The sequence below is a fragment of the Bison bison genome, unplaced genomic scaffold (genome assembly GCF_000754665.1).
Source record: "Bison bison bison isolate TAMUID 2011002044 unplaced genomic scaffold, Bison_UMD1.0 scf7180017864135, whole genome shotgun sequence".
NCBI classification, from domain to species: Eukaryota; Metazoa; Chordata; class Mammalia; order Artiodactyla; family Bovidae; genus Bison; species Bison bison.
This window is the reverse complement of record NW_011494707.1, coordinates 1791153-1803326: the sequence shown is the minus strand read 5'-3', so window position 1 is coordinate 1803326 and position 12174 is coordinate 1791153. Positions and strand designations below refer to the sequence as shown.

Sequence of the window (12174 nt, the reverse complement as noted above, 5' to 3'; positions counted from 1 at the left end):
GCCTGGACCAGCCCCAGGTGAGGCCCACCTTCTGCTCCAGGTCCCTGGGAAGTGGAGTCTGGGGCCATCCCTTCAATTCACCTTCCCTCTGATTTGGGGCCTAAGACTCCTTATTCTATTTATGCTTCCCTGCCCTGCAAGCCCCCTCAAGCCCCCAGGACCATTTTTCTGTCTCATGGCACATATCTGAGAACTAAATAAGATGTCTGTGAAGAGTGACCAGCCCGGGGCCTCATACACAGTAGTCACGATTTTTAAGCGGTAGCGATTTTTACTAACAGGTCACACTCCTAAACTCTAGTGACAGGCCAGCCCAAGCCTGCTACCACCAGCACTAAACCCTCCCCACGTTTGTGTAGGTTAGAGCTCTGGCAGCTGGATCCCTGTTTTGGGAAGCTAGCATGCAAACAGCCCCCAACTCTGAGTTTCTTTTCTCTCATTTTCTCATCCTGATGGGTTCCACCTTCACTACACCCAGCTGTCCTGAATGCCAGCCTAGATCCAGACAAAACCTACACCCCTGTGACCCATTTCATTCCACTAAAAATAGGCTAAACTTTTAAAAATAAACCTTAAAAAAAAATTGAAAGGAAGGACAGAAAGGTGGGAAAGGGAACAGAGGCAATGTGGCAGCAGGCAAACTGAAATCCCAAGTCCCATGCCCTCCCAGGGCTAGCAGCCCGGTCCTCAGCAGTGAAAGTGTGGAGTCCTAACCACCGGACCGCCAGGGGATTCCCACCTACACTTCCTGACCAGCCTCCCTTCGTCCAGCTGAGAAGGCTTCACCCCACTCTGACCTGAAGTGTCTCTCCCCTCACTCAAGAATCTGAATTATCTACTACACTCCGCACTCAAACATTTGTAACTCTCAATTTCAGACACTGCTGCCAGCAGCAGGCTTTCTCCTCCTTCCTTAGACAGTGGTCCTTGCACAGTCTCCTTCCAGTCTTCATTTTGGTTGCATATTACGAAACCATCATTCTCCTACTTTTTTATTTGAAAGGGTATTTAGCACAACTTTAGGGACCAATCTTCTTTAGTCACTAGGAACACGGAAACCTCATAAAGATAACTGACGTAATCATCAAACCAGTACAAAATTACCTTGATGAAAAAGGGGGAAATACACTTAATCTTCCAGATATAAAGATAAAAACTCCCATCTGGCAACAAGATTGCCAGGTGGCCCTGTTTTCAGAAATGACAAGGGCAAGGAAACAAATTAGAGGGACAACTTTTGCTACTTGTCCGTCCTAAATATATTCTGTTGCACATAAACCTAATCACAGGAGTAAATCAAGCATGCAAAGACCACAGTCCCAGAAAATGGTTAGGGACGAACGGCCCTGTGACTTCTGTGATTTCTCAATCACAGAAATAACTGAGCTTAAGTTTTTTCAAGAAAACATGGATTTTTTTCTGGATGACAAGCTTTGGATTTTTTTCTTCTGATATAACTTTTTTTATTTTTCTATAACAACCTTGAGTGAGTGAGTGAGTGAAGTCACTCAGTCGTGTCCAACTCTTTGCGACCCCATGGACTGTAGCCTACCATGCTCCTCTGTCCATGGGATTTTCCAGACAAGAGTACTGGAGTGGATTGCCATTTCCTTCTCCAGAGGATCTTCCCAGCCCAGGGATCGAACCTGGGTCTCCCGCATTGAAGTCTGCACACTACACAATTCAAAGTGTACAACTCAATGGCTTTTCATATATTTACATTTCCCTGGTGGCTCCGATGGTAAAGAATCCGTCTGTAGTGAGGGAGAACTGGGTTCGATCCCTAGGTTGGGAAGATCCCCTGGAGCAGGGCATGGCAACCCACTCTAGTACTCTTGCCTGGAGAATCCCCATGGACAGAGGAGCCTGGCGGGCTACAGTTCATGGGTTCGAAAAGAGTTGGACACGACTGAGCAACTAAGCAACAACAACTGTACATCCATCACAACGCTAAGAGTTGGACACAACTGAGCGACTTTCCCTTTTCACTTTCATGCATTGGAGAAGGAAATGACAACCCACTCCAGTGTTCTTGCCTGGAGAATCCCAGGGACAGGGGAGCCTGGTGGGCTGCTGTCTATGGGGTCGCACAGAGTCGGACACGACTGAAGCGACTTAGCAGCAGCAGCAGCAGGTTACTCTTGCCTGGAAACTCCCATGGACAGAGAAGCCTGGTAGGCTGCAGTCCATGGGGTCTGGAAAGTCGGACACAACTGAGCGACTTCACTTTCACTTTCACTTTCCTGCACTGGAGAAGCAAATGGCAACCCACTCCAGTGTTCTTGCCTGGAGAATCCCAGGGATGGGGGTGCCGTCTGTGGGGTCACACAGAGTCGGACACGACTGAAGCGACTTAGCAGCAGCAGCAGGTTAGTCCTAACTTTCCTTCCAAGGAGTAAGCATCTTTAATTTCATGGCTGCAATCACCATCTGCAGTGATTTTGGAGCCCCAAAAAATAAAGTCTGACACTGTTTCCACTGTTTCCCCATCTATTTCCCATGAAGTGATGGGACCAGATGCCATGATCTTAGTTTTCTGAATGCTGAGCTTGTGTATGAGGGTTCAAATTTCTCCACATCCTTGACAATTCTTGCTATTATCTTTTTCATTGTAGCCGCCCTAGTGGCTGTGAAATGGCATCTTTCTGTGGGTTTGAATTGTATTTCACTGAAATAATATTGAGCATCTTTCATGTGCTTATTGGGCATTTGTACATCCACTGTGGAGAAAAGATTTTTTAATCCAAAGGTCCTATGCAATCTAGCCCCCACCTGTCTCTACAGACACACTTTGGCCCTGCCACCCTTCCCCTCGCTCTCTGATTCCAGTCATCTGACCTTCTTCAGTCTCCACAAACAAGCACTGTGCACTTTCTCACATGGGGACATTTACACCTGCAAGTCTTTTGAACTCAGATAACTTTTGTCCCCACCTTTGCCCTGTTACCGCAATGCATCCTTCAGAGTTCAAGTCAACCATCACCTTCTCAGGGAAACCTCCCAGGACTACCCCAGCCAAGTATCCACCACCTGGTTTGGCTCACAGAGGACCCTGTATTAGGTTAGTGAAACCAATCTAGAAAATGGTCCAGTTGCCTCATCAGATAAATTCTCAGTTTCATTAAGTACAGCTTCATCACCAAATTTTAAGTTACTGATTTCTCTAGGCTAAGTAACCATGAAAGTTTAAAACTTAATCAGCTCTTTTAAGTAGAAAGATGAAAGTTCCTATCTTTCATGCAGATTGCCTGAAGTAAAACAGAAAAATTAATTGTTATTTATCTTGCAATGAATTGGTTATTTTATAAAAATTTCATTTAGGCATTTACCAATGTTAATCATATCTCTTACCTGATTTAGAGTCCCCTGAAGTATCTAGGTTGGGGCTGGGGTAATCTAAATTTTGAGAAAGAAATCAAGTTTAGTAGTATAAATACAAGGATAAAGTAGAAGTTTGTGTTCATTTTTGTAAAATATTGCTAAACCAAAAATAACAGAAGTATCCTCTTCTATAAATCACGTCTTTAAACCCAAAGCAGCACTGCAAGTCAAATTAACATCCAGTTACCAATGGTAAGCAAGGCCATATTCTCAAAGGAAAAAGATTTAGACCAAGCAACCTTAAGCCTTTTCCAAGAGAAGGCAAACAGAAAGCCAATAAACTTTATAATGGCCTTTGGTTGGGTCCCTGGCAACCTCTTAGTTCTGTGCCAAAGGAGTGGCACTCTTTGATCAACTTAGCTGCTCCCCAAAAACATCCCTGGTGATTAAGTAACTTGACACCAGAAAGGGAAAAAAAGCACCTGGTTTTAGATTTTGTAATTGAAGAGCAGACAATAGTGTTACTATAGAAAAGACTCAGAGTCCTTTCCCACTGAACAGTCAATTGATGCAAACAACCATCACCGATTTAGTGAAATGACACAGATAGGTTAGAGGTGAGGATCCAGGTAAGTTGGGACCAGACTAGGGAGGACCTCAAACGCAATTGAGAAGAGCTGGCCTTGGGGGTGTTTCTCCTACAGGGAGAATTACATGAGTGCTTCCAGCTGAAATGGGCCATGGTGTTCCCAAAGATGCTGGTGGACTCTGGGGGCGGTGGGCGGGGGGTACTGTTGTTCAGGATGCATTAGACTCCAGAGAGTCTAAAACTCTGCTGCAGAGATTCAGCTATGAAGTGATAAGACCTGAGGCCAGTGTAGGTGCATGGGAATGGAGATATTATAGCAAAGGACAAGAAGGGGTAAGTGTTGCAGAAGTTATCAACAATATCAACTAGAGCAAGAGTACTGTGTAGGGAAGGACTGCCACTTAAGTTACCATGCCCCTCATCCGTATTTATGCCACGCTCAATTAGATGGCTTATGCAACAGGACCTAGCACTCTTCCATTTCATTTGTCTGGAACATTCACCCACGCCAGGCTGGTGAACAGAAGGGGCTCGATTACTGGTTGACTGCTTCCCCTCGGCGCAGGCAGAGACTACTGTCCCTTCACTGACTTACTGTCCACCATGTGATGGGCACTCTGCAGAAATTAGGAGAAAATCCCTGTCCTAGCCAACAGCAAGTGTGAGGACAAGGAAGGACCACGCAGTAGACAAATGAAATTAGGACCATATCAAAGTAAGGAAGGCGCCAGCACTTTGCTGATCAGAGAGAGAAACTGAGAGAAGGGACTCAAGCCTCAGCAACCCCTAAACCTAGACCATGACCTTCTTTTAACAGCAGAGGTTTTACTTGATCCAGTTTCAGGGACAGAATTAGGTGTTACTATTTTCATTAAGTATCTATAATTGATGATAACACTCAAGTATTTAAGAAAATATCTACTCATGCATAGAACAATTATAGAATTCCATTGACAATGCTTCTCTATTCTTACTCTACTAAATTTAAAATAAGGTTAAAAAGAACATTAGAGCCAGAGTTTAAAAGGAAAGAGATGTAAGAGTATTTGTTCTCTGTTCTTAAGTTATAAAAACCACAAAGGTATGAATTCTTTACACTTCATTGTTTTAAATATCTGTTGACAAATAATCTTAAAGAAAATTCTAAAAAACTGTCATTATCTTATCGTCCTAACCTACTGATTATCTTAACACATTTCTGTAAGTTGGTGACTGCATGAATGTAATGAGGCAATTGCAGCCCATAAATAAAATGAATAAAGAAATCATTTTCTAAAAATGAAAATTTCCACACAGTGCAGCTTAAGTTTTTCAGTTACTCAACGTTGACTTAGAGTTCATACCTTTTTCTTCTAAAGAGCCATGGTGATCATCACTAGAACAAGAAAAGAAAAACAGTTTTATAAACGGATACTAATTTTATACAAATAATTATGAAAGTCTTCAAAATGATCATACTATGTTTCTCCAGAAATGTTGGCAGGTGGAATGACTCTCTCCCTCCTCAAGGCTCTTCTTGCCCCCTCACTCCCCACTCCAGCCGGACTCAAAACCACAGGGATAGAGGTGACTTTGGAGTGTGCAGGTGAAGCCCTGCCAGTCCGCTCACACCCCGGGTACCAGCAGCACCGCGCACAGGGTCACTGTGCTGAATCCCCACACCCCACATCTCCAGCCCATCCATCCACCTCGCCCCGCCACACTGGCCTCCAATCCCTCCTCCTGGTTCCTACAGAGGGCTGCTCGCCCACTCACTCCAAGGTCTCCTCACCTGCTTCTCCAGCCTCCTCCCTCCCATAGAGCACTTCCGGGAAATGAAGGGCCTGGACAGCTCCCGCATTCAATTAACTGGTCCTTCCACTGCCTGACCTGGTGTTTGCATCCCCACCCCGGCTCTGCCCTGCTCAGTCCCACAGAAGGTCTCAAGGGAGAACTCCCCATCTCCGTTTCCCACTCCCCATCCTCTCCCAGACTCAAAGCCACCAGCCTTTTGCTTTTTCCCACGTATGGAAACCACTCGAGCTAGAGGCACCGAGGACCCCTGCCAAACAAAGCCAAGGGGCCCTCTCCATCCTTAGGGACCACCTCCCTTTCAATGAAGCACGTGACAGGCTCCGTGGTGGCTTCCAGCGCCCCTCACCTGGTCTCTTCCCTCCTCTCTGCTCGGTGGCCTCTCCCACCTCCAGGTGCTTCATCTCCCAGCTCCATCAGCTCCTGGCAATTTGCTTTGTCCCAGGACCACCTCAGTGCACCCTCCACACACTGCCTCAGGCCTGCCTTCAGGCCAAAGCTTCAGATCCTTGATCTCTGACCCCTTCCCAGGCCTCCTCCCTGACTTCAAGGTACTTAAGGCCCGAAGGTCACTTCAGCACTTTATATACAGTCAGCACAAGCTAGTCCTTGCCTCTCCTCTTCAAGAAAACCTGCTGCTCCCAACCTGTCTTTGCATAGAATCACCAGGTCACCTAACTGGAACCTCCGAGTCATCACTAACTCTTGCTCCCCCTTTCTTGGCAAGCAGCACAATCAGACTCCTCCTATGCTTCCTCCAACCCATCTCTCAAACTTCTCCCCTCCTCGCTGCACACCGCTTCTGCCTGCCTGCAAGCTCTCTCTCTCACTGGTTCTCTCGCTCTCTAACAATTACTGTCTCACTCTCTTGGTCTGCCCTCTGCAGGACCTTATCATGTCTTTGCCCTTCTGTGGCTTCTCACTACTTCCTGGCCTGAGCTTCCTGGCACCGCACGCATGGACCCCCACCCTGCTCCCTTGTCACCCACCCTTCCTGCTCCCCCAGAGAGAATGTTCTTCAGTGTCCCAAGCACACCCTGCATAATACACACACACACATACACACCACCCTCTGCACCCTCCCCCGAAAAGAGTCACTGCCAGGAGCCTTGCAGGTGTGCAGCTCAGCTATGTGTGCCCCATGGACACACAGAGTTTGTGCATATAAGTAACAGCCCTGCCCTCCACCATGATGCCCAAACTGCTCCTTATCCCCCAGGAACAGCATTTCACAAGGTGTGGACTTGAAGACATTAGAACTCTCAGAGAGCCTTCTAAAAACAATTTTTCTGGGCCCGTCAAATCAGAATCTTTGATGAATAAATGAAAAACCAGGAAGAAAACAACAATGGTGTTATTTGCACTTATGAGTGTTTAAAATCTTTCTGGATTTTCTCATTGAATCATCCCAATAAGCCTATGAAGGCCATTTGACAAATGCAGAGACTGGGGCTCAGAGAGGTTCATTAACTTTCTTGAGGTCACACAGCTAACAAACAGAAAAGGAGCACTTGACCCTAGGCCATTAGGACTTCAAAGCCCCTGGGACCACGTCTCCCTTCACACCCCACCACTTCACCGGCTGAACCCAATCCTGGCAGTGACAGTAAACTAAGGAAGAAAAGAGCCAAAGCAGTAGATGAACTGCTAGTCCCTTCCTTTCTCTTCTTCAGTCAAGTCAGTCAGGAGCCTCCAGATTTTGAAAACCTCCTTGACTCGAGGTTTTTTCTGATAAACATTCCCAAGTATTTGGTATTTCCCAAGCTTCATGTCCGATGAAAACTATGCATTTTCATTTTCAGACCCAAGTCCTCTTATTTTTTAATCTTAACCTCTGGCTCAGAAGGCCAGAGAGTAGTGGTAAGCCTGAAATTAGGAAATGTTTCAAGACATTAAGAAAGACTAAAACATGGTTCCCAACGAAATGCATACAAGAACAGGCCAGCCATGGCATTGTTTTTCTCCAGACTCATACTCTTATAATGCAGGCATTGTACCTTTTAATTTAAAAGTAATTATGAGAACATGTAATGGGACCAGATGCCATGATCTTAGTTTTGTGAATGTTGAGTTTGAAGCCAGCTTTTTCACTCTCCTCTTTCACTTTCATCAAGAGACTCTTTAGTTCTTTGCTTTCTGCCATAAGGGTGGTGTAATCCGTCCATCTGAGGTTATTGCTATTTCTCCCAGCAATCTTGATTCCAGCTTGTGCTTCATCTAGCCTGGCATTTTGCATGATGTACTCTGCATATAAGATAAATAAGCAGGGTGACAATATACAGCCTTGACATATTTTCCTTTCCCAATTTGCAACGAGTCTGTTGTTCCATGTCCAGTTCTAATTGTTGCTTCTTGGCCTGCATACAGATTTCTGAGGAGGCAGGTAAGGTGGTCTGGTATTCCCATCTCTTGAAGAATTTATTCTGTCAGTAAAGCAGAAGGAGATGTTTTTCTGGAACTCTCTTGCTTTCTTGATGATCCAACAGATGTTGGCAATTTGATCTCTGGTTCCTCTGTCTTTTCTAAATCCAGCTTGAACATCTGGAAGTTCAGAGTTCACGTAATGTTGAAGCCTGCCACTTCATGGCAAATAGATGGGGAAACAATGGAAACAGTGAGACACTTTATTTTCTTGGGCTCCAAAATCACTGCAGATGGTGACTGCAACCATGAAATTAAAAGACACTTGATCCTTGGAAGAAAATCTATGACCAACCTAGACAGCATATTAAAAAGCAGAGACATTACTTTGCCAACAAAGGTTCATCTAGTCAAAGCTATGCTTTTTCCAGTAGTCATGTATGGATGTGAGAATTGAACTGTAAAGAAAGCTTAGCGTCGAAGAATGATGTTTTTGAACTGTGGTGTTGGAGAAGACTCTTGAGAGTCCCTTGGACTGCAAGGAGATCAAACTAGTCAATCCTAAAGGAAATCAATCCTGAATATTCACTGGAAGGACTGATGCTGATTCCAATACTTTGGCCACCTGATGTGAAGAACTGACTCATTGGAAAAGACCCTGATGCTGGGAAAGATTGAAGTCAGGAGCAGAAGGGGATGAAAGAGGATGAGATGGTCAGATGGCATCATCGACTCAATAGACATGATTTTGAGCAAGCTCCAGGAGTTGGTGATGGACAGGAAAGCCTGGCGTGCTGCAGTCTGTGGGGTTGCAAAGAGTTGGACATGACTGAGCGACTGAACTGGACTGATGAGAACATGTATTAAGAGTCAGACATCCTTATTGTACAAAATATGTCTGCTTAAAACAGTGACAAACTTCTCTTGACTGTCCCTTTCATAGTCCCCTTTCTACAGCTGTTTATCTTTATTTCCAGATGTATATGCATGTGCATAGATATCAGAACTTCTGCTAAAAACCAGAAAACCTTTATGGAAAACCTTTATTTTCACCACATAATGAGGCTGCAGGGTAGAGGGTCAGCTCTCTGTATCAAAACACCCAACAGTTATGGGGGAAGGGGCTTAGCCCGAGGTGAAGGAGCCGCCCACTGGGCAACACCAAAGTCACAGCCCAGTGAAGGAAGTAACCCAGGGGACCCACAGAGCCCTTGCACTGGCTCTGGAATCTGCTTTAGAGGTAGCAGAATCTGCTACCCTAAAATATGTCTCTTTGGCATATTAATTATTTTAAGCTGGTTATTCTCTAAGAAACAGCAGGCAAAGGAAAAACATTCAAAACCCAGCAGGAGTTAGCCTTTTGGAAGAAACATTAACATTTGTATGGGAAATCTCCATGTGTAAGGGTGTCCAAATCTGTATCTTATCAGTGAAAGGGCAGGGACAGAAATCTCAGGACAACCTCACCAGGGTTTACTGTGCTCTTCCTGGGGACCTCCCAGAACTGAGTCTCCCCATCCTCAACATCCTTGTCTGCCTGCTGAGGCCGGTATTCAAGGTGAGGGCTTTGGCGATTTTGGAGAGTTACTCAAGTTTTCCTTGGTATCTCCCATATATGGCTGTTGTCGCCAAGTCATGTGTGACTCTTTTGCAACCTCATGGACTGTAGCCCGCCAGACTCCTCTGTCCATGGGATTCTCTAGGTAAGAACTCTGGAGATATTCCATTTCCTCCTCCAGGGGATCTTCCCAACCCAGGGATCGAACTGGGCTCTCTTAGGTCTCCTGGACTGGCAGGTGAGTTCTTTACCACTAGCACCACCTGGGAAGCCCCTTTTCCATGTACACCAGTTATTATAACTTTTGTTTGTTTTTCTCCTGTTAATCTGACACATGTCAATTTAATCCTTAGACTAGAAGAACCCAGAAGGGTGGAGGAAGATTTTCTTCCTCTCTGACACGCCACATGGATGCTAGTGCCCCACATCTTCTTCCTGTCTGCTTTTCCATGTGGTTTGTTAAAAGGAAAACTAAACATGGAGAGGGAGGACCCATTCCAGATGTTCCCAGTGTAATTTAGGGGCTGAAGATCAGTAGGGAATGGAAGTGGACATTTACTTAAGTATCACTTTTAAAATTCCTTACATTTTCATCCCGACTCAATCGTGATGACTGGGTGTAATGTCAATGCTGCCTTATGCCTACCAGCTCCCAGGCCCTGCCTAGTACAGGTCTCTTTCCCTTAGTTGGGGTAGAAAAACGCTGCATCTTGGCACTGTAAAATCCAACCAGAGGGAGCCTTTCTCCCACCTGACTGCAGCCTGGACAGGTGGATAGTAGGCGTCAGAAGGGTTTCAGTCAAATCTGGCTCCATGAGTAATAATTCTCCAGTTAAAGATTTTAACAATCCTTAAAGTGAAAATAAAACCATAATTGTTGTTCAGTTGCCAAGTTGTGTCCATCTCTTCAAGATCCCATGGACTGCAGCACACCATATAATATATATATTAATATGTATCAATATAATTACTAATATAACATTTTATTATATTTAAACCATAATATAATAGCTAATACTTTTTTTTAATATTTATTGTGTGCCTGAACCTGAGCCAAGGACCTGGCAGGCATCAATGGGCTCCTTGCAACAAACTTTTTAGTGCCTGATGCTGAACTAGTATCATCCCCATTTCACAGATGAGGAAATAAGGCTGGGTAACTTATCCACAAACCCAGTCCATCTGACTGCAGAGCCCAAGCTTTTATCAGTACATTTCACAACAAAAAGCCTAAAATTCTGCCAAGCAGGTAAAAACAAAACACTTAATACTTTCTAGTCTCTGTTCCTCAGGTGTCACTGTCTGTGAAGGTAATTCTCAACTAGAGTCACCTTGCAGTAAATAATAAAAAGTTATTAGGCATAATTAAACCCATAATGGGTCGATTCAGGTAAAGAATCGATCTGCAATGCAGGAGCCACAAGAGATACAGGTTCAGTCCCTGGGTCAGGAAGATCCCCTGGAGGAGGGCACGGCAACCCGCTCCAATTCTCTTGCCTGGAGAAGCCCATGGACAGAGGAGTCTGGCGGGCTACACAGCATAGGGTTGCAAAGAGTCAGACACGACTAAAGTGACTGAGCATGCATGCGCACAAACCTATGATGAGGCCCAAATCCTCCTCTAACTCTTCACCAGAACGAAACCAACTAGTGTTTTACTTATTTCAGCTCCTATCAACCTTCAGGAAATAGGTCAAAAAAAGTTAAATGGGTTAAGAAAGTGGAAAAGAGTTTATGTTAGTCACAAACTAAAGTTAATCTGCATAATCATAAAATAGTTATACTTTCCAGAGAATAAACTCGATGAAAATACTATTCTCTATAATACAGATCTCTTTTCATCAACTGAAATCCGCTGTGATGAGCGGAGGGGATATAAAAATGACACAGGAACCTGGTCCCAAGGGGCACACTAACGGAAGAGAAGACAGATCAGGAAATAAAATGTATGTGATGTGGGAAGAGCACAATAAAAGCAATATAAGCTATCATTTTAGCCCAGAGCAGGCTATGGTGAACTGGGAAGAATGCAGCGCTCATGCCAAGAACACAGGCATGAAACTTAAGACCACTTAAACCTCAATGGAAAGGTCAGCTTTTGCATTTTCAGAGAAAGCTACCACCCCTCAGGATCCTCTCACTGTTAGACTCAGAAAAAACTGAAACGGAAAGGAACCTATAAAGATCTTCCAGTCTGATGCATTATTTCACAGAGGGAAAGATGCATTCTAGGAGAGGTGAAACTAATAAACACCCAAGATCACACAGCAAGTTAGAAGCAGAGACAATCTTACAACCTGTCTCAGATCTCCTAGTTTACCCATCAATTCATCCATTTAACAAAACAGATGGACTATGTGCCAGGCATGAATGAATAGAGCAACTGGCGCTGTGGCTTCAAGAACCCATCAGCCTGATGGGGAAGACTGTCTACTTGCATCTGAGAAAGGAAGTGCTGTCTAAGATTGAAAAATTGGGGTGGGGGTGGGTGGCAGGGGGGGCAGCTTCCTGAGGAAGTGACATTTAAACTCAGCCACAAAAGACAAGCAGGAAT

General features: G+C 44.7%; 1 protein-coding gene across 1 annotated transcript in view; it reads right to left on the bottom strand.

The window, feature by feature from the left end:
- LOC104988541 overlaps positions 1 to 12174 on the bottom strand; it is a 41510-nt gene that overhangs the window by 23963 nt on the left and 5373 nt on the right. The window contains exons 3-4 of the mRNA XM_010839900.1: positions 5254 to 5285; positions 3352 to 3396 (exon numbers count right to left, since the gene is read on the bottom strand). Of these exons, the coding sequence (XP_010838202.1) occupies positions 3352 to 3396; positions 5254 to 5285 (77 nt within the window). The remainder of the gene's footprint in view (positions 1 to 3351; positions 3397 to 5253; positions 5286 to 12174) is intronic.